Here is a 25,562-nt window from a genome sequence, read left to right on the forward strand (position 1 = left end):
ATAAGGGGCTGTGCACCATCAAGTGGTATGTCGGCCTCCGTACATAAGTTTTCCAATCCCTCTGGTCCAATTACATCGCGGTCGTCTTCGTCAGCAAATGAGTTAAACAGGTCTTGCGCCCGCTGGAGGGTATACGGTTGGTTAGATGCTTCTTCCGACTCTTTGGGCTGAGGAGACAGAGTAACGACAATAATGTCAGAGACGTGCAAAGCGAAAACATTAACAGTGCATGTACCACTACCGTTTTTGTCTCGACAACAACTTCATCGCTGCGAGCGGGCGTGTTAGAGACGCAGCACAACAAAGACGAGAGGCGCATGAAGGAATGTCGTTAAAGACGTCAAGGTTGAGTCGTAGGATACGATTGATGCGTCGTGGCCGTGATGATTGAAATGTACTAAAGACGGACTTACTCGTTCAATGCAAACCTAGTTGAGGTGAGTTTCTGCAAGAGATGGAACGGAATTATATAATTCATGTTGGGAAAAGGATGTCAGCTGCAAGCTTACATCATCATTACTTCTTTCGTGTGGCGAATGATTCGGGCGTAAGGAAGCGTTTTGTGAATTCGATGCGGCATACAAGGGGTCGCAAGACTCACGAAGCATTCGTTACACTTGTGTGACCCTTTGTCGTTGTTTTTGCTCTTGATGTTGCCTTCGCTCCGGTGTTTCTGGTTTTCTTTTGAGGCGGGGTCGCCTACAGAACAGTGAGAGTGGTAAAGGAGATTGTGCAATAGTCAATACAAGCCTGCGCACTTCTACACTATCCACAGAACTGTCCTTTGCAACCCTGCTCACAGCCTTTATTATCACCAGGACGGAACATGGTGGGAAGACAGGACGCACGAGGTTCCAGCACTTGCAACGCTTGCCGTGGCGATTTCACCTCCACCTTTACATTTCCATTCATCTGACTGAAGTGTTTGATATCATGGGAGCATACCGGTCCGTGTCGAACTCCGCGTCGAACGAGCTGGAGCTGGAGCCCCTTGAGCATCTGCGTCTGCACGTTTTCGCTGACGAAGGCTGCGTCAAGAACGGATAAGTTTGTAAGTGAACAAGACTTGCTTTAGGTGGCATATTCAAGTGAAAGTGCCAGATTCGAGAAACACGGAAGAGAGCAAGGATGGTCGTCCAAAGGGTGAAAGGGAATTATTAGCGCGTTCTGCGGCGCGTTACATCGTGTCACCACACGTGACAATCGTGACCCCCTCAGACTCCAAGACGGGGATCCGCTTGATCTACATCACCAGTCGTCTGCCATGAACGGAGAAATCTTCAATGCCAACCCAACTGTTTACGCATCCAAGCGCTCTACCCGTAAATCTAAATTCGAGGCCGGGCAGTCACTATGGATCGACGAACAGTATCAACCTGAGCTCAGCAATGAATCCGAAATTGAGCCTATTGATGAAGATGAGATATTTGGTGTGTTTCAGGCATTCGTATCTCATAAACTCACCTAAATCACATGCATCACTATAGACTTGATCCGCTCTATCGCAGATCCTGAGCATCCCAACTCTCTCGAAGAACTCAGGGTGGTATCCGCAGAGCAGATTGAAATAGGTCACAATCACATCGTGGTCGAGTTTACTCCAACTGTACCTCACTGTGGGATGTCAACATTGATTGGCGAGTACTTGTACATCGCTTTGAGAATATCTCTTAACCACCTGCTCAGGATTGTCCATTCGTGTGCGACTTATGCGGAGTTTACCTCAGCGTTTCAAAGTGGATATCCGGGTGAAACCAGGATCGCATCAAAGTGAGCTTGCAGGTTAGTAGGCGTTTATTCGTTTCTTTTTGATATTTGTTAACATCATCCCTTAGTAAATAAACAATTGAATGATAAGGAGCGTGTTGCAGCTGCCTTGGAAAACCCTGCCCTAGTGGAGACGCTAGAAAAGTGTCTAGAGCCCACCGGAGGACACGACAGTCGGTAGCAAGTATCAATTCCCTCAAGTGATTCTATGACAGTTGTATCTATAGCTTTATTTTATAGGATTGTAGCGCCTTTGTCTCTTTTTAAGTGCAGTCGTGCTGTTCCTAAGACAGTAATTCCCTTCCTCCTTGTAAGTGATTCATGAACGTGCTAGTATATCATGTTTTTCTAGGTTGTATCTAGGAGATTAATCTCCATCTCCCTTCTTGCTATTGGCTCGGTCCACAACTACCTTCCCCATCGGTTTCCCCTGGGTACTCTCATCATGTCCAGGTCCAGGTCCGGTGTCATGAAAATGTCCGTTGGAAGCGAGAGGCGGCCCATGTAGCCATCAGGCATCGTTTGGTCCGCCGCAAACTTTCTCCACAACAAGGCGCACGACAACAAATCAATTGTGTGCTACCAAAGACACGGATCCGGAGAACTTTTCGGAGACCGGTATGACCAACTCCAGATCTGTAGCGATGCCAGTAATAGTCGGCATGAGTTGGCATGCTGCGGACTGGACAAACAGCCCCAAAAATGGACACACATGAAACAGCATGCCAGCGGAAAGCGTAATTATTATTCTCCGCTGCCTTCGTGCCAATCTAACAGTGCAAGAGCGGTGGCGATAGAATTAAGTCCGAGAGACAGTCAGCTATTGAATTCATCTGGCCCCGACGACAGCAAGTTAACTGGTGCTCCAGTTCATCATGTGATGCACTGGAACATAAGTCAGTTCTCTCGAGACATGACTCTGCCCGCCTTTATTGAGTTATACCACGGCGAATTGGAGCCCCTTTTACACCAATTACCCGTGCACACGATAATGGGCGGTGACTATACGGCAAGGACATTACCTCGGCGATATAATGTGCACTGCAAAAATTGACATGTTACAGGCAACCGTTTACGACGTAAGTCGGGCAGGGTTAGCTTTGCCGAGTTGATTGCGTACCAGGTTGGAGATATACCCCTGTTGGAGTGCGCAGGCAATGCACCTTCCCACCAGAATCTCCGTCGCCGCAGCGAATAATCGCCCATTGATGTGAGCAGACTTAGCTAATGCTAAAGGACTCCTGTCATTTAAACATACCACCAGGTCACAGCGATTCTGATAACTTCCTGACATCCGTTCCGATGAGGAAGGACATGATCACTCGGTCACTCGGAGCAGAGGTGGTCGAGCGCTCGAACACGAAAAGCATCTCACATTAATTTCACAACGCTTCAAATTTCAGCCACTGGCTCGCTGCCCTCAGGCTGTATCATATGCCTTCGGACAAGCGAATAGGCGTCCATTTCCTCGGAGGGGCGGATCGTGAATTGGAGGGACGGATCGTGAATCGGCGAAAAGTAAGTCGAGACCTTTGTCAGACACTCGGCCAGGTTAATTGACGGGCCGGGCCCCAGCTAGCCTTCCGACCATCGTTCTTAGTCACAAACCTCTATTTCAAGTCGTCTACATAAAAGTAGGGCCGCATTCGAACTACGTCCAATGAGCTGGCTAATTTCAAACTACTTGCAGGGGCAATACTATGTGCCATTCAATATTGTCGTGCGTAAGGGAACGTCATGGCTTCTCATGCCGCCAGGGTCGTGTGGTACTTAGGTCCTCTGGTATCGAAAAAGAATCGTAACGCTCTGTCAGTTTTGCCTACCCAGAAGTTCCGTCCTGAGAAGGACGTGTCGCTCTTCATATATAATAACCAAACCATGCATTCAATCGAGTTAATGACGACGATGCTCGTTTGCTTGCTTGCAACGCTACACCTGCCCAACAATAAGTCTGAAGACAATTGAGGATCATATTGATACAGCGGTAGTTGTGGTATAAAAGGCTACATTTGTGCAGAGTGTATGCAAGTATGCTACAGATTGGGATAAGAAAAAAGAGATAGCCTAGACTATCCTGCAGCATGTTAAGTAGACGTATAAAGTTCCAGTTAATTCAGAGAACGAAAGGAAGTGACAGTACAATATCAATTAGGAGAACATGGCTCTTAATCATCAAGAAGAAAATCCCAATTAATGCTCTTCTCCGGTAATTTCTTAGAAGTCGAACTGAAAAGGCGTTTCAACGTTTCTTTGGGCTGGCTCTCTGGAGCATTGGTGTAAACGTCCCACATCCTGAACGTCACCGGACCGCAGGTATCGACCCATACTTCATCGCCATCCCAATTGTCATTAATCGACATTGCCTCATTCACCCGGACATTTGCCATCATGCGGTTGACGAAACCGGCTGAGAAAGATGGAGTGCCCGAGCAACGAATGTGACCGCGAAAATCCGAGGGCAACCAAAGGGTCACGTTGGAAGAGCTAGTCCGGATGTCAAGGAAAAACCTGCAGCGAGGCATAGACCGACACTGTAATCACGGAGTTTTGTTCAGACACAATATACACCAAGTCAAGAAATGGCACTAACAACTTTAAGCTTAATGGGCGACGTCTCGGTACTAACGAACATGGCCAGACGGTGGTCTACCGGCTGATTGCGCGCACGATAGTGTGGTAGCGCCAGAGACATATTAATAGGCTTTGGTGTCTTGAGGACAAAATCATAGTCGCCTAGTGCGTTGTAGTGAATCTTACGGGTGCCAGTTGGCTGAACTCTCTATGCACTAAGTCAGCTACTTGCGCATAAACACATGAAGCAGGACTATGTTTCACCAATAAATGAATCTTTTCCGATGATGAAGTCTAAGCAGCATCCTTCAGCTCGATGCTACACTCAAAGAATAGAACATGAACTGACCTCCGAGTCGGATGAAATTGAACAACTTGAATAGCTCGACATGATTCGCGAATTAAGTGAAGAATGAGCGAATGTCGTGACAGTCAATAAGTCAAAAACAAATGCGGACGAGAAAACGAAACGGGCGCCCTTGAGTTGGGAACACTGCGGGTTTCTGCCATCTTTAAGGATTTTGGAGGGCGGTCACCTATACGGCATCCAGAGGGAGATGATCCCACATATCGTTTTCTTTATGCCTTATTTGGGCAGCCTTGTACTCGTAAACAAAAAGCGCGCCCACCAACCTGGCCACCCGAAGGCGAGGAACAATCGGCCACACGCTTTCTATTTCGGCTCGACAATGTACTCCGCGTGCTTCGCTTGTAATATGAACACGTGTTCGAATCAGTCCGACGGATAGTAGATCAACCGCTCGCATAACAATTTCCATTACAAGTTTCAAGAGTTACATCTCTGATGCATGATGGCTGTCCTTGACAGCGTTGAACGAAATAGCAATAAGTAAAAGTACAAAGTAAAAGTACAACAAACAGAAGACAACTTCAAGAACTGCCCGCAGCGCCTAAAGCCGAATCCAAGAGTACTAGACGATCCTAGGCGTCGTTGGAAAATCTTCCGCATGCCACGATCCATCCGGGACCAAACCCTATCGTTGACATCACCGTCCGTTCTCAGCCTAAGCTCGATCTTCCCTTCCGCATGGATAGAAACCTCGTCATCGTTTTCAAGCGGGGAGGAGTCGATCCTGATGAAACCCCGGCGCATTCGATCGTTGAAGGCACGAGAACAACGAATCTGTCGCCTCCTACGGAGGCCCTCGTAGTCGTTGATAGTCACGATTCCTCGGAAAGAGGAGGGTAATGTGATTTTCACACCGGCTGAGCATGCGAAAATGTACAGGCGAAAGAAGTGGTTCTCTGCACCGGCTGTACGAAACTGAAGAAGCAGAGATTACCAAATAAAGTCGACTCATTGTTGGTCGGTCACCTAAGTGACCACCTGGTGGAATGAACCTACCACTTCGGCCTTGATGGATCCAGAGCGACTAGAAAGATAGGCTACCGACTTGGCAAACGGAGGGGTGTCACATGGGAATGGTGGGAGCATGACGAGCCGCGCGCAGATGTGTTTGTTCGTTGCCGATGTTTGGAAAACAAATTGATCGCCAAAAACGGCATCTTGTTTGCGGGGGAGAAACTGTTCGGTAACAAACTCAATGTCCTCTTCCTGAATAACAGGTAAAGTTAGGGTCACGCAACATTGCACGATCGATTTAAACTTACCTCTGTTGTGGTTGATGCCGACAGAGCGCTTAAATTACTAAGGAGCTGCATAATGCCGCATCAGTGACACATTCCCTTCGAAATGGTGAATCGCTCACCGACAGTGGTGGTGTGAGCCTGCTCATGTTTGGAAGATGGATGCTGTGGCATGGCACTGCGATGCGTCGGGTTTATATACGGTGCTTTGCCACCCAGATTTTCTGACTGTGAGACAAAGCAATTGAATTGTGGACTACTGTGGACTGATTAGCAGTGGGACAAAGGTCCACTGGCAATTAGCGGGAGCTCCACAAAGGAGAAACTTCAGTTTTCTTGACACGTGTTCGGAAACCACTCATGACAGTGATGCCCGGAGGTCGTATCCGGTTGTGGCTAGTAACTCCACCACCTGTCTCGACACCAACGAAACTGAGTGGACCACGTGGACAGGGCCAGTGTAAAAAATATAGTAGTGGCTTCACACGTACATATACATGTCTGTGTAGCATCCAAGCCAGAATTATGGATAGAGATGGTTAGCTCACGAAAGCGGCTGATCCTCTGCTTGAGAATCTGCAACGATCCCGTCATCGTCCCGAGGATGTTGCCGCATAATTGTCGAACCAGAATCTTTCCTAGCTTTGTGATTCCGTGCATCGGCAATTAGCCGTGTAAACTCTCCGTTGTGCGTTAACTACAACTTGCAATGAGCAACTGAGTCAGTAATGGAAGGATAGGAAGGCGTACTATGTGAGCTTCCGTATCGTCGACAAGATGTTTTCGCCCCTTTCTATCATCTTCCCATTTTTTCAATTCATTGCGCAGTTCTCGAGTGCTCTTCCTGTTAGATCCGGACTTATCCAAATTAGCATTGAAAATCATAACCCAACTGAGATCCGTTGAGAAACGTGGTATTGATTCAATAGAAGCCACGCACCGTTGATGTCGAGCAATCCACGTTTTCCTGTCACCGTGAATTGGTAGGTTGTAGGTGTGCAACAAATCTTTGACTTGTTTGTCCTTCAATACGTCATACGACGCCTTTGGTATGCGCTCCGTTACATCGTCCACATCATTCCTGTCCACGTTCCATTCTATTCTTTACCATCAGAAGGAAACTGGCGCTTACTCGTTATCCCTATTCTTTCCCTTCTTGGCCCATAATTGTGACCATTGATCTTGGGCGCCTGATTTCGTAGCACCGGATGCATTAGATGCCTTCTTGCATCCGGAGTCTAAATGCGTGTTGATATCCCCCATAACAATAGACACGTTGCAGATAGGACAGTTTACCATCTGACTCCCTGAGTACGAATTGAGCACTGTGCTTTGTACGATATAAAAGGATTCCCAAACCTTGCTCCATTTCCTCCTCTTGTGGATCCGACGAAGGTTCCATGTCTCTCCTTCTTGGACGCCTAGGCCTGCTTGGCAGGGGAGAAGATCGGAGCTCGCTTGAAGGACCCGGAACCACAACAACATCCGAGTCGGAGGAATCTGAGCTGATGCGTCGCTTACGTTTGTTACAGTTCGTCAATGGGGTTTTTGACCGGCGAGGTGTTTGTTCTCCTTGACTCCTTAGGGCGCGATTTTGTTGTTCACGTGAGAGCCGGAGTATAGTTGGACTATGCTTGTTCAGGCAAAGTCTGCGGAACGGAGGATAGAGGACTCACCGAGCAGTTTTCCATGCACTCACTGCTTCCTCAAGAATTGGATTTAGCCTGAATTGTCCCTCACTCGTCGACTTCCTGCAGCTTGGGCACTCTGATTCTTTGACAATATGTTCCCGAATACACTACCAGCAACATTCAGAGGCTGCATCAGAAAAGGGGTAAAGCACTCACAAGTGAGCAAAAGCAGTGCCCGCAGGCGAGTGTTACTGGTGCATCGTACAATTCGCCGCAAATTGTGCACCGCAGGCTCGCATCCAATTGTCGCAAGTCTGGCATGGGGAAATCGGTGGGGTCTGGGATGTTTGTGGAAAGGAGAGCTTGAACGTTATTTGTAGGCATTAAGCTCGGCTGGACGAGAGGCTGAAATATGTCGTAGAGATGTATATACCGAGATCGGAACGATAGAAGCCAGCTCAGCCAGAGTTCCAAGAAAAGAGGTTGCGATACTTGGTAGAAACGCGTCCGTCGCGTATTCACACATGTGACCCGCGTGACTTCTCGCGTTTGGATGTCACGGAACTTGCCTTCTCTTCTTATCTCCTTGTTATCTCCTCGCCGTGTCCTCGTCTCGCTTGTTTCTTTCAAGTGTTCACTTGGATCGGTTGTAAACGGTCGCTCATCAAAGTCTCGTAATTATATATTAGACCCGTGTCTGCGCGCAATAATATGCGGCGTTCCACTCAGCAGCGTACGCCTGTTGTCTAGTGTCACAACTCGATAATCGACGAACACTGCCGAGTTTCGTAGTGACTGTTTGTCCTTACGATTAATAGTCCAGAAATGCGTATGCGGTAATGGACTTCATCACTCCAAGGAAGAGCTCATGAAGATTGTGCAACACATCGTGTCTTGCCCCTTCGTGCATATGACAGCGACGGAGAACTCATTGCAGCAGGAGACTATGGGCGCCAGATTTGTGATACAATTGTGGACGCTTTCTCCGCCGATAGCAGTGATGGAGAAAAGTAAAACGTCCACGACTGCACCATGCTGCATTACTCTCGCTCATAACACAATCAAGAGGTCAAAGAAGTCAGTGTTTGGCGCTGTACCTCGAGAACTGACGTTCCTCGAAAGCTTTCTAGCCTTCCTCAAAGCTCAATCAAAAAGCGCTCGTCTTGGTCTTGTGGAGACAACGACAACAAGAGGATTCGTACTACATACATACTACGAATTCGTCCCTAAGCTTAGTAGTGCTCTAATTGCCCTGTTGAATTTCTCGTTGTAACATGTAGAATGTAACTCTCTCGTTGTGCACCGCGACCAGGTTCGCGTGATTTGATTTCGTGGCATGCCGCTGAGCGAACACCTATCTCAAGTATAGATGTCTATCAAGAAATAAGTCCATGAATGATACACTATTATACATGCAGGTGGGTATAATACAATCCGCGAATGAATCCAGTTAATCAGACAATGCCTTCAAAATCATACATCTCTTTTCCATCCTCGGGTGAAGCAACGTTGCGAAGGAGTGGATCAAGAGACGTCAATTCATCCTTGATGCCATTTCGAGCGACTTGGTCCAACTCCTTCAATAACGCCGACGTTATTTTCTGTCATTTTCTGTTCAACATTCATGGTTTCATGACATTCTAAATTTATTACCTTGAATTTCGTGTCCACTTTCAGGAGCATATCTCCCATTCCAGGTGTCCAGCTAGGTGGCGGGCTTCCAAGGGCACCGCCGTAACTACCATAACCACCATGTACATTGGCGATACCCCATAGGCTGGAGTCCCCGTCGTCCATTTGCTTCACATGGGAGTCCGCGCCAGAGAACAGATAGGAAACGCCAGGATGTGGTGCGAGGAGCCCAAGAGGTCCCATCATGTGTTGCCCAGAGTTGGGAAATGGGGAGGGACCGAGTATTCGCGATATTTTGTTGTAAACTTCAGAAATGACATCTAGGAGGGAGAGAAGGGTCTGATGATAGTCTAAAGGAAATGGCTGCGAACGTTTCGTCATTTGATGATGCAGCATCAAAACCGCTGGGAACGCACTATATGAGGTGAAACAAGGTATGATGTTTCCGATCCATCCGTATATGGTACAGTATATTCAGCGAAACCGCCAGCGGCTTGTCGTTTGGCCACTTTGGACCGGAATAACCGCTAGCACCCAAAGTAAGCAGCGAGCGCCTCGCAATAGTTGGAGAAAAGCTCACGATCTTTGGTTTGTCGGGCTCCTCCTTCGCCTGGTCATATTCATTCATAGTGTTCATCAGTCCGCGAAGAAAGTCTTGCACTTGAGGTATATCCAGCAGATTCGAGAGCGACATCGCAAGGATAGCAAATCGATATGTCCTATTATAAAACCTTAGCCAAAATCCCTCCAATGGAATCGCTTGCCGCACCGTTTGCGCATAGCTAAGTTATTGAATACCTTATCGAGTTCATTCTTAGACATCATAATGGTGTGGAACCAATGACTTCTCCTGGAGACAGTTATGAACTGGATGAATTAATGCAAGGCTAGACCGAACACACCCTTCATGTACATTTCTCATGTAGGTTAATGTGATGATCCGCTTCTGCACCAAGTCTCGGAGGTATTCGACAGAGGTCCCCTGCGCGATCACCGGGGTGCCATTTCCCACCAGCGTAGCACTAGATGAGAGGGTGTCAGAGTGAACAGATTGGCCATCCCATTCCCTGCCGGATGCAGCAATCGTAGTCGGGGTGGAGACCGAGGTATAAGCAACGCTGGTAGCTGATGATATGCTGCCCACCGTTGCCGTATTAACGGAGCCATTTGGAGGCTTAAATGACGACAGGAGGTTCTGCGCAGAACTCTTCCTGCGCATACTTGGACGAGATGACTCTGTCATTTGTGGACTGCTGGGCGGAAGTGCAGCCTGGAAAACCACCGCCATCTCGCGTAGTGAGAATCACAGCCGAAATGTTGATAACCCGATTAGGAAAGGTATCGATTGCAAGTTCGGCACTTACCAAGTGTTCTTGCCCTACTACCACCATCTCTTGTAATCGTCTGTGTCCTAGTTCTCTATCAGCATGGATATCACCGGCATAGCAAAGAACTTCACTGAATTCTATTATTCACAATTCGCCCAAGGCAGGTCGAACCTGGCCCCTTTGTATGTGAGCAACTTCATGATCCGTAGTGAGCTCGAACTTTCGGTATTCAAATACTTTTTGACAACTTCCAGCGGCCACATTCCATGTTGACATGGGAGGGCAAACAGTTCCAGGGTGGATCTAATATAGTCCAGCATCTGAGTGTAAGTCTAATCGTATTCTAACGCATATCGCTCACCGTTTTTCCGTGGTTCAGGAACTGCCTTTCGAAAAGGTCGCCCACAAGATCAGCACATTTGACGCGCAGCCATCATCCCTCGATATGACTACTCTCTTGATCAACGTGACAGGGTTGCTAAGGGTTCGTCCTCTTGTTTATCAATCGCGATCTAGCTGTTGACGACGGTGTAGGTGGACGGAGATCAAGAGTTGCAGTTCTCCCAGGTGTTCGTGCTGGCAAAGGAAGCCGATTCTTTCTACGTGTATGTTCATCCAACTTGGTGCCACAACCTTGCTCATAAATCTTTTACAGGCTCAATGACATGTTCCGACTCAACCTCGGCTGAAGCACGGCATATTATGATCCGGTAGATGAGTCAAAGATCCGTGGAAGTGTACATAATGGAGGACGGAGGCTTCTATCGTTTGTACGTCGTAGCTTAGCATCGAAAGTAGATCCCACTATAAATCTGGAAAGATCGTCGTGTCGAACTTTTGAAACAACACAGGATCGGCACAACACGCGTTCACCCAATCACCTTGCAGAGCATAATTCGGTATGAAAAACCGCAAAAGATAAGAAGTCATGAAGTCTAACACCAGGTAGAACATATATGTAGAGGGTATTAATACTAGTAATCAGTCCATAAGCACAACAACAGCCTCGAGGTCGTGCAAAGAACCTGCACCCAACCTCCCCATATATTATCCATTTAAACCCCAGCCACGATCCTACACAATAAATCAAGATCAGTAAAAGTATCAAGTCTGAGAGAGGATAGTCCGACGTACTCCTCAGCCTTGTTCAGTGCCGAGACCATACCAACAACTTCCTTCCGGCGATTGACGACAAACTCACTCTCCTTCAGCAGGTCGTCGAGCACTTCAGGTTTATACAACTCTTGGAGAAGCTCGCGTTGCAAGTTCTCTTTCGAGTGGTTGACGAGTGTCAGCACGATAGCCTTTGGAACCATGTCGATCATTTCGCGTTTGACGATGTTGAAGTACGAATGGATCAGTAGCTCTGAACGAGGAGGTTGTGTAAGTGAAAATAAAGATAAAAATAAAAATGACGCACTGATAACATCGGTCTCCATTGTTTCCCTCTCGCTGAGAGCAGACTGGGGTCTAATAACCGCTGGAGGCTAAAAAAGATGCAACTATAAGTTGCAGCACGTCGAGGTATACGAGAAGGACGTACCGCCTCCATGACAGGACCAGCCTTCTTTGGTTGCCCCTTCTTGGCTGACGAGAAGAACGAGCCGAAGAAACTCGGCTCTTCCTTCTTGAGATCAACGTCCAAGTCACGGTTGTTGATTTGACCTTGGGTAAGCTTCCCCGACTTGGCGTCCGGGACAGGCGTCGGTGGCTTGTTGGCGTTCAGTCTATCTTGAATTATTGACATAGCCTGTGCAGGATGCATGAGCCCATAAAAGATCATCAAAGTCGCATATACTTGCCCTGTGACCGCTAATGAAGTCGGGGTGAGTCGTGTTGACATAACATGCTTGCATCCTAATCACCAAGAGCATAAGAATGTAGAAAATGGTAAATTTTGAGGTTCTGTACGTACGCCACCATGTCAGTTACAAGCTTCGTAGTGGGGTTCATCGCAGTCTTGAAGAAATTGATTACAACTGAGTTGAAGCGCTCGCGGAGCGCAGGGAAACGTCTGAAGGCTTGCTGTACGGTCCCGTGAGCACATTATTGCGATCGTCAATTGCGTGATTACGTACGATCTTCTGTAGCAGTTGTCCAAGAATGCGAATGAGTTCATCATATACAAGTTGACAACATTTCACACTCGGCTCTTCCAACCGCTTGATCTGTTGCTTGACAATGATTTCAAAGGCTTGTGTACCAACAAAAAGTGATGGAGTTTGACCCTGCGTTGTTCAAAGTTTAAATCAGTAACCTCGGGTTCCGCGAGCAACAAACTCACCGACGAATTGTACAAAATGGTTCGGATATCCCCATCCTTGACCTGGTCGAAAGGGTCGATACCCTTCACACCAGTATTGAACAGCTCGTGGAAGACGAAGCTGATTCGAGCACCACCGCTCAACTCATTCAGCGAGAGGTCGTTGGTGTTACCGTCAATGACTGTCCGGAATTCGTTTGTAAACTCGGTGATGACCGAAAGGACTACGTTTCCAGAGGATGCATCGCCCATAGGACCGCCCAGGGTAGCCAGCTCGGCAGTGAATTTTTGAAGCTGCTGGCTAATACGGGCCTTGATGTCGGGCAGAGTGGCACGAATGTGTTGCATAAGAATCTGGGAGAAGGAAAACATCAGTGATCGTTCCGGACAGCGCATGAGGAGAGATTGAGGGACGCACCATGTTTAGCTTGCGGGCGAGGAAAGGCGTTCCACAATACTGCGATTTCCCTTTGTACGAAGAGTGTAACTCGAAGAAGTTGCGCTCCGCGTCCAGTGCAGCACCAATTGTTTTAGATGTGTCAATGTCGCGTTGCCCTCGGTTTACCACCGGCACGTAACCCAGACGCAGGGGAATGACGCGCCCTGCAAGGATGTCCACAACATCTGTCCCTTGGTCCCTTTTGGTGAGTTAGCCTCAAAAGCTGCTCGTTATAAAAGCATGAACATACATAAGGTCGACCTTGGTCAAAACACCAATCGTTCTCGTTCCTTCTGGGTCAACCTCCCGAGCTAGCTTTAAACCATCGGAGTTCGCCAAGTCTGTGTTTGCAGCGGTAACAGCCAAGATGATACATGCTGGACGCGAGATATACTTCAGCAGCATGTCCTTGATTTGCTTTTCAATGTCTTTGGGTTGGTCTCCAACAGGGACTTTGGTGAGACCGGGCAAGTCGACGAGAGTAAGAGTCAGGACATTGGGGGAGAATATGCGCAAGTTGATGGGTTGCGGCGAGATACCTGCATTACGACCGGTCTTGGCTTCTGTATCTTTAACAATCTCGGCACGGATTCTGTTAAAGTCATAGAACTTTTCGCCAGGAATGTGCAGGAATTCACCCCACTCCGATTCGTTCGCCTGCTTATCACTGCCGTTTAGTTGCGCTGCCGCGGAAATCAGCCTAAACGAAATAAAGCTACAAAAGTAAACGTACGATTTGTCCCATTGGCTTGCGGCGCAGTTGCGGGACGATTGATGAGTTGAAGGACTAATGGTCTCCGAGTCACGATACCAGTGCCACGAGGGAGGAAGTCTCTCCCAACGATGTTCTAATGCATTAAGTTAAGTAGTGCACTTCACATACTTCGAATATCGCGGTGCGCACCTCGAGCACACTACTCTTACCGCTACTTTGACTTCCAAGCACACAAATCTGTGGTAGGTCTATTTGGGAGGCAGAGGAACCGACAGCGGTGAATACGTCTTGTAGTTTGTTAATGACAGAGACAATCTCTGAACCGAGACCTGTTGACATGCTGGGCAGATTAGACGATGGACAAGGGCAAAAGGATAGAAGAAATGAACGAGCAGACCCGCTGCGCTGCGAAACACGCAGTAGCACACCTTGCTGGGCACAGCCACAACTCCAAACCGGAACAAATTTACTCTTCAAGGAGTCACTAGTCACTAGTCATGTCTCTGGTCTTGCGAGACATTCTGAACTTCTGCAATCGGTGCCGACGCGCTGTAATTTTAATTTGTGCTCATTCTTGACTGTTACCAAGGAAAATACTGTCTTTCAAAGCCAATCGTTTCAGCTCTCGTCTCACTTCTCTGCGGCTTGCCTCGTCTCCTCGCACGCGCTTGTGGCATGTTCTTATTGCTTCCCTTCTATGATATATATGGCTGTGACAAGGCAGTGATTGCTCACAGAAGATGGCTGGCTAGCGCCAAAATTCGTTTATTGTGGTCAGGACCGAATACCCCTTTGTCTCGCACGACAGCAGAATGAATTGGGCACGTATCGCGAAGATTATCTTTACGACAACTGATCATGAGTCACCCTGAACAATGGGTAAATTGTTCAATTTGTGGGGCCCCATTCAATTGCAAGCTTCGAAGCTTCTTTGTTATTATCGACCACATAGCGGCCGCCTCACTCGAGCCTCATGCCCATGCCCAGTGAGAACTGTCTATACTCGGCTAGGCCCGGAATGCCGATAAATACTTCGACCATCTTGTGACCATCATCTTCGTCTTGACCTCCACATCATGGAACAGTGCAATCAATGCGACCGTTCATTCCGTTCCGCTCAAGCTTTGTTTGCCCACTGTCGCGACAAAGATGACCATCCCTTTTGCGAGGATTGCGACAGATTATTCTTGACTTCCAATGGACTTGATCAGGTGCAATACTCATGTTGTCGTTTATCTCTAAGGCGCCAACTCACGCCCCTTTCATGTTAGCACCTGCAAAATGCTGCGGTACATCGCAGCGACAGTGAAGATGAGTATGAGTATGCGTTCGAGAGCGACGACGATGACGACAGCGATGATGACGATGAAGAACCGTTCTGCGGGGGATGTGATAGGTGGTTTGTTGACCTGGCAAGCCTTTATAAGCACCTTGCTGCCAGCTCAAAGCACAATTAGTGCTTTGTATGCTCCCGCGATTTTGCCACCCCAAGTTCATTGGACCAAGTAAGTTCTGCTTCGTTTTCCGCTTCTTATATTGATGAAGCACCCTATCGCACAGCACGCAGCCTCCCCCGTGCACAGGGCCCTGGATTTTGAGTGCCCTCTCTGTCCCAAGAGGTTCAAGACTCCCTCCTCGATCGCCCTTCATATTGAGTCCGGGACGTGCCACAATATCTCGCGAGCCCAAGTAACTGCGGCAGTGCATGTACTCAATATAGTGCCTACGATTTCGATCTCTCGTCGCATAGAGGGCGGGGCGCCCCGCGTCGTGTCTTACTATGTGACAGAGCGCGCGTTCAACGGCACTGCCTACGAGTGCTATCTCTGCCACCGTACTTTCCGCACCTCGGGGGCTCTGAACTCCCATATCAACTCTCCGGCGCATGACGCGGATGAGTTCAAGTGCCCAAAGTGCAAGCGGAAGTATAAGCTTGTTTCGGGCTTGATGCAACACATTGAAAGCGAAGGGTGTGGGATTGCTAGGTTCCAAGTGGTTGAAGACTTGACGAGGGGCTTGGTCGACCAGTTCATGCATCGCTTGAAACTCTAACTTCGATTGGGAAGGATCATGGCTGGTTCCAAAGGCTATTGTATTGTAAGTGTAATGTACGTTGTGTATTTTTTGGAGAAAGTGATTCATAATCTTTGTGTCGCCACAACCACCTAAAGAAGTACTGCTTTGCGCGACAGAAACTGAATTCATCTAAATGATATCCACGTGGCACCATTATTCTTTCCCACTTACACCACGTCGGTATCTCTCGTCGTCGTCGTGATGCAAACTAAGTTTGTAGTTGTGTTCTGTGGGGCCGGGACAAGCAAGCCTTAGCAAGGTGGAAGTCTCCCCAAGATTGCATCCAGGTGCACACACCAATATTGGCTCGCGGGACAAGCAAGATTACTGCCGATTTAGTCAGTGCGGTGCTTCTCGAAGAAGCTGTGGACCTGTATTATACTTATAGACTGCGCAGCCGGGGGCAAGCTGGGGTATAAGTAAATTTCTGATCCGGCCGTGTGCCTCTTCTCACTTGTTCTCCTCACCTCACTAGAGTCACCGCTCCCTCAGACATTCCAGGCTACATAAGTATCACATTTTCACTCAGTACAATTACTATGTCGCTCCGTTTTTACAACTACGCAAACAGCGGATCACCATCTGAATCCTCTGCTGTGCCGGGGCCTGTAGGTTCTCAATTTCTGATTGTGTATTGCTGCATCTAATGAGCGCTTTCAGGGGGGCCATTCTCTCGAAGAGATGTTCCTGTGTATGTGGGGTTATCCACATGTGCTGCATTGCAACCAGTTGATTCGCGGCTATGATCTTGCTGCTCACTTGCGTGAAGTTCACGGAATTCGAGGCTCGGGCAAGTTGCGCGTCGTGTGTAAATGGGAACATTGTTGTCTGGAGCTCAACAAAGCCAGCCTCGCTGGACATGTGGAAGAGACGCATATGGGGATTGCATACTCCTGCGAGTGCGGGAAGATGTTCTCGCGCAGAGACACTCTTAAGAAACACAGGAAAACCTGCACTGAGCAGTATGTAGATCCGGGGAGTCTTGGATAGATGTCGGCGTGCGTCTAGATTATTCTCACTGCTTGACCCGTTGCAGTAGGCCACTGCTCACTAGTACTGTACTTGGCGTTTATTCACTGTCATGACTTCGGTCAATATTTCTCCGGATCTACATAGGGTTATTATGATCCGAGATTAATACGTACCACATCTGAGAGACAGCCTAGTTTACGTTCACATTTGAAACTTTCTTCAGCCATAAGCGTGCGCTCTCATTGGTGGAGAGGTACTTAGGCGACGCTAGGCGCTCGGCTACATACAGGCTTCCGTTTGAAAACAAGATCAAAACTTGTTTTGACCGGTTCGACTTTTTTAGATGCACATTGCAGTACCAGCGTCCTCTATATATATCTGTTTAGATAGTCTCGCCGATCTCACACCGAAGCGATTAATATTTGCTAATGAGGCATGGGGTAGAGGCAGGGGTGGCTATGCCGCTCGATTTGTCCGTGGTAGTATAAACCAGACTGGTCCCGAGCCTTCGTGTTATTATTTTTTCCCGCTTACACCGTCTCGATGTGTCTCGTCGTTGTTGATAGGAAAATTTGTGGGACTCGTTGGAGGAGGGAAACTAAGGTTTTTGCCGATTTAGTCGGCGCTTGTCGAATGCTGTAGCCTGGGACCTTGGCAGGCTGATTAAGCGCTCGTGGACCTAATCAAGTGGCAAAGTGGCAAGTTGGCCTGGTCATTGATAGCACTTGGTGATGAAATGTAGAAGCATACACGAAATGATGCAAGGGGGAGCAAATTCAGGGTTCTAGGTAAGCCTGTACAGCTGGGGAGGGGGTATAAGTAACTTGCTGATACACCGATACAGTTGTGGCCCCAAGTTGCCTCCAAAATCAACCTTCTCATTTCGCAAGAGTCACCTCCAGGCTGCATCATAACTATCCCATTCTCCCTCGAAAATACTGCCATGTCGAGCCATTTTTACAACTGCTCAAGCAACGGATTGTCTGAGTCCTCCACTGCACCAGTGCCTGTAAGTTCTCGATCTTCTGACCATGCATCGCTGCATCTAATGAGCACTCTCAGAGGGCCCATTCTCTCGCAGAGATGTTCCAGTGCATGTGGGGTTATCCACAAGGGTTGCATTGCAACTACTTGCTTCGCGGTCACAATATGTCTGCTCACCTGCATGAAGTTCACGGGATTCATGGCTCAGAAAAGTCGCGTGTCGAGTGCAAGTGGAATCATTGTGGTCAGGAGCTCAACATAGAGAGCCTCCTCAGACATGTGGAACTGATCCATATGAGGATTGCATATTCCTGCGACTGCGGGGAGACGTTTTCGCGCGGAGACACTCTTGATACACACAAGAAACATTGCTCGAGTCAGTAGTATGCGGATGGGGAGTCTGTTAGCATGGTCCATGGATAGACTTTAGCGTGTATTCAGATGATTCATACTTAGCTCGTTGAAATAGGTCTTCTGGTATTCGTTAATTATTGACTACAACGCCATGAGCTCATAAAGCGTACACACCTGATTCGCGAGAGGAAAAATGCTCGAGGACCCAATCAGCTTGTTCCCACTTGACGGTTGGATCGTGATCGACGTCGAATTCAGCCAAAGGTCGTTGCAATAATGTGGAAACTGCGGGCCCAGATATCCTTTGCAAAATGCAAAGTGATGCCGCTCCAAAGACAATAGTCACATCGATTTTTTTTTGAAACAGAGATAGACTCTGAAATGGAAAGGCAGCGCTCGGAGGGGATAGAGACTCGTCGGATTTTCAAATTCTCACTCATTCTCGCCGGTAACTATTTGCGTCGAATTTAAGTCCGGTGAATGGAAAGACAGGAGACCAAGATCGGATAATTTAATTAGGCCAAGAATGGACACAGGGATGCGGACTTACTTGAAAGCTGAACTACTAGCTTGTCTAGAAGTCGGGGCTGCTCGTCGAGCGCTCATCGAGCGGAGCCTGTATGTAGCCGAGCGCTTAGCGTCGCCTAAGTACCTTTCCACCAATGAGAGCGCACGCTTAATGCTGAAGAAAGTTTCAAATGTGAACGTAAACTAGGCCATCTCTCAGATTGGCAGACGCGATGCTGAGATGTAGATATAGTCAAAAACGGGACTTACATAAGTGGCCATGGGCGCTTGATCTGCACAGCCAGCCACGTAGCGATCAAGCTGTGAAGCGAACACGAAGATACAGCATGAATACAGCAAGATCCCTCTTGGCACGGCTTTGCATTGAACGAAACGTCCACTCCGCCGCAGCTTTCATTTAGCAGGCGTACACGTAACAATTTGCATTGTCGTTGATGAACTTGAAGTACCTGTTACAAACTCGTAACAGGCTGCGACTCTTGACAAAGAGCTGAAATCTTCCCGCCCCCGTTAGGCAAAGTCCGCGAGCAAAATTCATGTCTTCCCCAGCCCCTGCAAAGCAACAGAAATCAGCGACGAAGCCTCGCCAAAAGATAGAAGGACACACCGATGCTGTCCGGAGAGTCTTATGTCTGTCTGGTGGACATCTGATCATCACGTGTTCATTGGATGGCTCACTTCGAGTCTGGAACTTGGAGAGCGGCACGCAGGTCGGAGAAGCCTGGAAGGACGAAGAAAGTGGAGGAGTGCGCGCAATTGCATTGTCCCCGGACAATAAGAAAGTAGCAAGTAGGGGTGAGGATGGCGCAGTGAGATTATGGGACATCGACACAAGCAAGGTGATAAAAAAATGGACGGGGCAAACAACTTGGGGACTCGGACTATGGTCCGTCTCCTGGAGTCCAGATGGAGGGCAAGTGATGAGCGGATCCTGGGACGGGACATTCAGTGTGTGCAATGTCGAGAGGGGTGAGACCATCCTTGGACCACTCGAGACAGGGGACAACTACGCTGTGTGGGCGGTTTGCTATTCTCCGGATGGTACGATGATTGCGACGGGAGGGAGCGCGATGAAAGTCTAGAATGTCAAGACAGGCGAACTGATCACAACGGTCGAGTTGGGCAGTGTTGGATCCCTGGCATGGACCGAGGATGGAAACACACTTATCGTCGGCGCGCTGAATGGGATCAGGAAGTTTGACACCTCCACCTGGACGGCAACTGCTGTTCTGCTAGTGGACCAGCACGACGACATATTCGAACCAATTGTCAATGGAATTGCACTCTCTCCGAATGAACGCATTCTCGCAAGCGCTTCGTGCGACGAGATTGTGCGACTATGGGACCTCCGCAACAATCAACCCATCGGACAACCCCTCCACCATGAAAAACGGGTGGAATCCGTGGCCTTTTCTATCGGTGGAACATTGCTCATTACTGGCGGCTATGACCAAATATACACATGGGATGTCTCTGATATCCTCGGAGAAACTTGCCTCGACGACCTTCTGTCAGATAATGTAAGTTTTTCCTATATTAGTGGGTTATGTTGCATTGGATCTCTGATCTACGCTTGTCACAGAACGCCGCCAACAAGTCAGTGCTAAATGTATGTGATATGTTTCTTGACCTTTTCCCTTGCTTTTGAGTATCTACATCATAGGCTGATGCACGACGACGAGCCCCGCAAATCGAAGATACTCGTCGAATACCCCGAGGGTTTTTCGACGATGTTAACGTGGGTGACCTATATCTATAATTGGACACTTCCTCTTGAGCAATATGTCCTTAGTTCCCTACCTCGCGCCCATCTGAGCGGGACGCCGGCCGCCCTCTCAGCCGGGCCCAACACTTCGTCTCTGGCATACTGCACAGACGAAATGGATCAGACATGGAGTTGCGAGAGCCACGTGTAGTCGACGTCCCATACACAGCGGCCAAGCCTGTACTTCATTTCCTTCTCGGTTCGTCTTTATTACTGACTCATTTCACACAGAGGAACTATCACGCAAGAAAAGACAGCTGCCAGCTCCACTCGCCCTCCCAATACTCATACTATGCAGCAATCCATGAGAACATCGCAGAGCACTACTGCAGTTGCAACTGGAACGTCATCGCAGCTTAATATCACCATAAGACAGGCCGGATGCTGTGTTGGAAGGTGATCCGTCAGAGCACCCGGACCGGTCTCACCTACATATATCTAGCGGTTCCACTCGCATATATCTACTAACTGTCATCTGTCATTGCACGTCATTCACCCTAGTTACTGACATTTTTCCTCTTCGCTACTTAAGATGGCCAAACGCTGTCCTCGCACCTCAGTCTCTCTTACAGTTGACTGAGGTGCGTATACCATTCACATTGTACTGTACACGATACTTATTAGCGTCCCTGTAGGCTCGCGCTACCTTAGGTTAGTCTACAGGAATTAGAGTCTCTCTTACAGTTGACTGAGGCTCGCGCTACCTTAGCTCTCACTCTCTAACATGCTGGACTCGTTTCTTGCTCTGGGTTGGTTGTGTGTTTATTCAATACACAGACGGTCAACGTTAGGTGCCGATTTCGTGCGTCATTAACGTTCTCTATTGGCTCACTCAGTTCTCCATGACCCTCCTGCGTTCCACCGTGATATTGTATATCCTGCTTGTTCCGCTACATGTTTCTTTTTCAAAAATCTTGTTTGCTACCCTACGTAGACTCTGCACCACACTCCAAGGGACACGCTGCTTTGATTGCACTGCAACAGGTACGATACACGCGCTAGGAATTCTATTCAGTCCTTGTGTCGACGTTGGACGAGCACCGCGCTGAGCATGTTTTGACATATACTCAAGTGCCTTACGGTTGGCGGGGTCGTGTAAAATGGATTATGCCTCTCACCCCACTTGGTTAGATCTCCCTAGCCTCCTATGACACGAAGACCTCAAAATGACGGTCTCCTCTGTGCGTAGAAGATTATTGGAATAACCTGTGTAAATAGAAACTTGATGACGGGGGGTGACACCGCAGACACTCCCCACTATCATTTCATGGTGCTGCATTTTCTATGGTCGTATTTCCTTTGCGCCTGCATGATTCACTTGAACAAGCAATCCCCTCCGGGCAGAAGCGAATTCCAGTTAGTACTTCTGCGGATTTATATGGCTTATGATTCGATATATTCTGACGTATTTGACTCGCGAGGACCAGATGATTTTACTAGCACGTTCATAGTCTCTTCAAATCCCAAAGTCAGTCGTTTACACATCATCCTGACTGGGACGTACTCACTAACCATTAGCAGAAAGCGCGCTGCAACTCCACAGGAGCAGAACTGTCCGTGGAGAGCCAGCTGCTTTTGGACTCTGGAGTGATCCGATAGAAAGGACTTCTCTTTCAAAGCCGCCAAGGACCATCAATTGCGATCTAGGATATTTGGCAGCGGTCCATCATTCTTCATGATCGTGACCCAAACTGTGACGCGTCATAATGTGTTGATGCTATGGCTGTAACAACCCCAGGCCCACAGTTTACCTCCGGACCGAGGCTCCACTACCAGGCTGTCAACCCCGCATTCTCCAATCATTCGTCACTAGTTCTGCTTCGTCACCGAATATTTCCCCGATGCCGACAATGTCGGAACGAGAAGCCGCGCGAAACGTTGGGGTAAACCTGTTCTCTACTAAAAAGGAAATCGATGAAATTTCATCAGTCACGCCGCACGCGTCATAGTCAATCGATGGATCAGCAAAGACTGAAACAAAGCGCACTTAGTTTGTGGGATCCTGGGTGGGATTAGGATAACTGTGAAGCTATCGCTCTCGTGGAGCAGCCGCTTTCCCTGACAGTGGATATTCGAAGAACATAGCAGGTCCATCGCTACAGGAAACCTCCTTCACCATTCATTGGACACGTATAGCTAGTACGTATGCGAGCGCTCTTCCGAGTCTGGTCTTCAAGATATCGATATTTTCGCGGAGGAGTCGCCCTTTTACCTCAATGTCGGATTGAGTAATTCAGGTGAAGTCCTATGCACATGACTTGCCATCCAGCGTGACATCGTTATCAGTTTTTCGGCACTCTCCCTCAATCTCAAACCAGACGGTCCTACAAGTTCTCTAATAATTTGCTATTGAACGCGATGGAACATGCCATAACGCCCGCAGGAATTCATTACAAATGACTTCATTATTGGGTGGTGGCTCCCAGTTCCGAGTTGCTGAAATCGCTTCGTTTCTTTCCTTACACTGATAAATTTGTTGTAAGAATGCAGAATAAGTGAGTACCGAAAATGCCATATTACTTCGAAGTTCGCAAACTGCTTTTATCAAATGCCATCAATATATAAAATTGCGTCCGAGTCCAGTATGACCAATCTACATTCGCGTATAAGATATGCACATCCACTGCGCCAAAGCTTGCAATAGGGCTTGCGAACAGCTGAACGCCATCAGGCAACAAACGCAACATTTAAAGGCGAATTTTCAAGCTTACAACGAGACTACAAAACTGCGTCGTAAGTACTTTAGTCACATTCTATATATTCCAGTCTTTGAGATTTCCTAGAGCTATTCCAAGATCTCCATTGCTCAAGTGGCAGTAAAATTTGTTCTGAAGATTCGTCAACTCATCAGCCAACTTCTCGTGCCATCAACCATACTGCACTGATGTGAAAGCAGAAACACGACTCACCACCACCTCTGCCACGCACCATAAAAGAAGCCCTACCCAGGTTTGAGGAAACACAAAAATATTTCCTACCACGCCGGTGAGCCATGTGGTTAAATCCAGGACGCAAACTACTTATACTCACGCAGAAACTAGGCGGTGAGCAGCCTGCGCAGTCCTTATCATGCCAGCAAAAGAAAGCACAATGGTCACTGGTAGCGTCACTGGCAGATATTGATGCTGTCAAAGCAGCAGCAACGGCGAGAACAAAGGAGAAACGCATTGTTGTGAGGATGCGATTCGAAAAATGGATCTGAAGGGATAGTAGGAAGAACCTATCCACCTTAAATCCTCCTTCGAACAGATGATATCTGGAATGCCAGCAGATTGCCACCTAAGATCTACCTTGCGAAGGTCTATTGGCAATTTGGCACGGAACAAAATATCACCTTATCAATGCCAGCTCGCAACAAGGACGGATCAACTTGTTGTTTTGTCTCCTTCTGCTTACAGTGAGTTACATATTAAGCTGCAGTAGCAGAATTTACTATTCTGCGTTTGAAGTAGGTACGTAGCCCTCACTTGAGACTGGAACAATTCGAATTCTAGAACATCCATTCACCTTACCTGTCACTTGTGACAACACTAGCTGAGGATTGTCCCCCGATCACATTCAGCATGATACGTTTTGCGTCACGAACTTGCAGACGCGTGCGTGGTGTACTCGTATTTTCTGAACACTAAGTTGTGTTTGTTGAAACAGCGAAGCTGGTACCTACACAAACAAGCTTCAATGCCGCGACACCTGAGCCCTCGATCACGTCCCGAACCCCTCATGATTGGATCACTCAATATTAATGTAGGTAGTACTCGTTTGTCACATTTGGTGTTTCTTGGCACTTGGCACGTTGGTTCTCGTTCAAATAATGGGCGGGAAAGGGTCGACCCACCACTCCCTACAAGTTTGAGGCACAATGACCCTCAGCATCGGAACTCAGGCCTCAGGTCCGACAACGATAGGTCATAATTCAAAAACTATAGTAGAGACAAAGGGCAAAACCCCTAGAATGAACCATCACAAAGGAAATACTTCGCTGGGAGAGAATTGATGGAAACATGTGACAGTCTGTCAGACAATGCGTGAACCCTGATTATCATAGGCTAGATCTAGGGAAAGCATATAATGATAACCTGGCAGTCTCTGAAAAATAAGGAGGTTAATTAGTAGCATATCTTGGACGTCTAGTAAGACTGATGCTGCGAAGTAGCATAACAACGATCAGTATACACACCTCAAGAGTAGGAATTTCACGATCCCTATGCCTCGACCAGAATGGTGGAAAAAGCAGCGTAACCCATCGCTCCAAGCACTACACTTATTCGAGTGTTCGAAGATCTGTTTTATCCGGAATCCAGATGCACCAGTGGCCAGCACTGCGCGATGGAGCAGTGCTGGCCACAGGTCAATGAGACAACAGGAAGAAGATATAGAATGGGTGATATTCGACCGAGTTCACTTACGGCCTACATTTCAGAAATGTTAGATGGACATGGATGTCATGTAAACCACAAGAAAACTCAGTATGCGAATGTTGTTGACTCAGACACGCTGATCTGCGACGTTGCCTGCATTCGGTATTCGGCGCGATAGACATCCAGGGAGGGACTGCGTGGTTCCTGATGGCACACGACTTCTCTGAGGTAGAAACCTCAACAGAAGTGGTCATGTTCCTGATCCGCAAGGGGGACTTGTCGGGCTTTGGGACGTTGTAAACAAAGCATAGTCAGAAAACGAGACTGGGGCGGTTGATCTGCACAGCCAGTGGCCATGCTGTGGATACAGCATGAAAGACGACGACTCCGACAAGATCTCCCTCATGTGCATTGAACAAAACTTCTGTTCCGCCGAAGGTTTCATTCCGCAGGTATGCTAGTGATATAACTGTGAGTAAGTGATAGCATTGGTAAGGCTTTCGAAGGGAACAGCTGAAATTACACCGCACGTTAAGTAAAAAACGCGAGTAAAAAACTAACCCTTTCCTTG

At 48.0% G+C, this 25,562-nt stretch overlaps 9 protein-coding genes across 9 annotated transcripts; 5 read left to right on the forward strand and 4 right to left on the reverse strand.

Moving 5' to 3' along the window:
• The first annotated feature begins 1,171 nt into the window (after nt 1-1,171).
• EDB91DRAFT_1111266 (FAM96B protein) lies at nt 1,172-2,030 on the forward strand. The gene is made up of 4 exons (XM_041317741.1): nt 1,172-1,430; nt 1,488-1,637; nt 1,687-1,782; nt 1,836-2,030. Exons 1-4 carry the CDS (start codon nt 1,265-1,267, stop codon nt 1,946-1,948), a joined length of 525 nt encoding a protein of 174 aa, XP_041180907.1. The 5' UTR covers nt 1,172-1,264; the 3' UTR covers nt 1,949-2,030.
• Nucleotides 2,031-3,932: 1,902 nt separating this feature from the next.
• On the reverse strand, nt 3,933-6,021 carry EDB91DRAFT_1235462 (uncharacterized protein; the record flags this gene model as incomplete). Its single annotated transcript, XM_041321325.1, has 3 exons — nt 3,933-4,298; nt 4,358-4,546; nt 5,971-6,021. 3 exons carry the CDS (start codon nt 6,019-6,021, stop codon nt 3,933-3,935), a joined length of 606 nt encoding a protein of 201 aa, XP_041180908.1.
• A 177-nt stretch (nt 6,022-6,198) lies between these two features.
• Nucleotides 6,199-8,128, reverse strand: EDB91DRAFT_820883 (uncharacterized protein). The gene is made up of 7 exons (XM_041328510.1): nt 7,794-8,128; nt 7,623-7,744; nt 7,306-7,574; nt 7,079-7,253; nt 6,887-7,027; nt 6,697-6,838; nt 6,199-6,643 (listed from the first exon to the last, which is right to left on the reverse strand). The coding sequence occupies exons 1-7, from the start codon at nt 7,959-7,961 to the stop codon at nt 6,491-6,493; spliced, it is 1,170 nt and encodes a 389-aa protein (XP_041180909.1). The 5' UTR covers nt 7,962-8,128; the 3' UTR covers nt 6,199-6,490.
• Nucleotides 8,129-8,868: 740 nt separating this feature from the next.
• On the reverse strand, nt 8,869-10,571 carry EDB91DRAFT_1111282 (uncharacterized protein). Its single transcript, XM_041317742.1, has 6 exons — nt 10,112-10,571; nt 9,979-10,059; nt 9,790-9,928; nt 9,626-9,736; nt 9,231-9,572; nt 8,869-9,178 (listed from the first exon to the last, which is right to left on the reverse strand). Exons 1-6 carry the CDS (start codon nt 10,495-10,497, stop codon nt 9,032-9,034), a joined length of 1,206 nt encoding a protein of 401 aa, XP_041180910.1. The 5' UTR covers nt 10,498-10,571; the 3' UTR covers nt 8,869-9,031.
• Nucleotides 10,572-11,413, forward strand: EDB91DRAFT_1197542 (nuclear transport factor 2). The gene is made up of 5 exons (XM_041320607.1): nt 10,572-10,723; nt 10,792-10,863; nt 10,917-11,021; nt 11,072-11,142; nt 11,193-11,413. The coding sequence occupies exons 1-5, from the start codon at nt 10,637-10,639 to the stop codon at nt 11,224-11,226; spliced, it is 369 nt and encodes a 122-aa protein (XP_041180911.1). The 5' UTR covers nt 10,572-10,636; the 3' UTR covers nt 11,227-11,413.
• Nucleotides 11,414-14,389, reverse strand: EDB91DRAFT_1111286 (Dynamin central region-domain-containing protein). Its single transcript, XM_041317743.1, has 12 exons — nt 14,144-14,389; nt 13,973-14,087; nt 13,490-13,922; nt 13,219-13,438; nt 12,822-13,154; nt 12,616-12,765; nt 12,453-12,562; nt 12,340-12,394; nt 12,081-12,287; nt 11,958-12,024; nt 11,672-11,903; nt 11,414-11,611 (listed from the first exon to the last, which is right to left on the reverse strand). The coding sequence occupies exons 1-12, from the start codon at nt 14,291-14,293 to the stop codon at nt 11,593-11,595; spliced, it is 2,091 nt and encodes a 696-aa protein (XP_041180912.1). The 5' UTR covers nt 14,294-14,389; the 3' UTR covers nt 11,414-11,592.
• A 641-nt stretch (nt 14,390-15,030) lies between these two features.
• On the forward strand, nt 15,031-16,006 carry EDB91DRAFT_1235465 (uncharacterized protein; the record flags this gene model as incomplete). Its single annotated transcript, XM_041321326.1, has 4 exons — nt 15,031-15,165; nt 15,226-15,410; nt 15,447-15,459; nt 15,515-16,006. 4 exons carry the CDS (start codon nt 15,031-15,033, stop codon nt 16,004-16,006), a joined length of 825 nt encoding a protein of 274 aa, XP_041180913.1.
• A 375-nt stretch (nt 16,007-16,381) lies between these two features.
• EDB91DRAFT_1111292 (uncharacterized protein) lies at nt 16,382-17,348 on the forward strand. The gene is made up of 2 exons (XM_041317744.1): nt 16,382-16,638; nt 16,691-17,348. The coding sequence occupies exons 1-2, from the start codon at nt 16,570-16,572 to the stop codon at nt 17,018-17,020; spliced, it is 399 nt and encodes a 132-aa protein (XP_041180914.1). The 5' UTR covers nt 16,382-16,569; the 3' UTR covers nt 17,021-17,348.
• A 138-nt stretch (nt 17,349-17,486) lies between these two features.
• EDB91DRAFT_1111295 (uncharacterized protein) lies at nt 17,487-18,734 on the forward strand. The gene is made up of 4 exons (XM_041317745.1): nt 17,487-17,790; nt 17,847-18,011; nt 18,065-18,460; nt 18,515-18,734. Exons 2-3 carry the CDS (start codon nt 17,946-17,948, stop codon nt 18,368-18,370), a joined length of 372 nt encoding a protein of 123 aa, XP_041180915.1. The 5' UTR covers nt 17,487-17,790; nt 17,847-17,945; the 3' UTR covers nt 18,371-18,460; nt 18,515-18,734.
• The last annotated feature ends 6,828 nt before the right edge of the window (nt 18,735-25,562 follow it).

Source organism: Suillus paluster (genome assembly GCF_016628075.1).
Source record: "Suillus paluster strain FC165 chromosome Unknown EDB91scaffold_8, whole genome shotgun sequence".
Taxonomy (NCBI): Eukaryota; Fungi; Basidiomycota; class Agaricomycetes; order Boletales; family Suillaceae; genus Suillus; species Suillus paluster.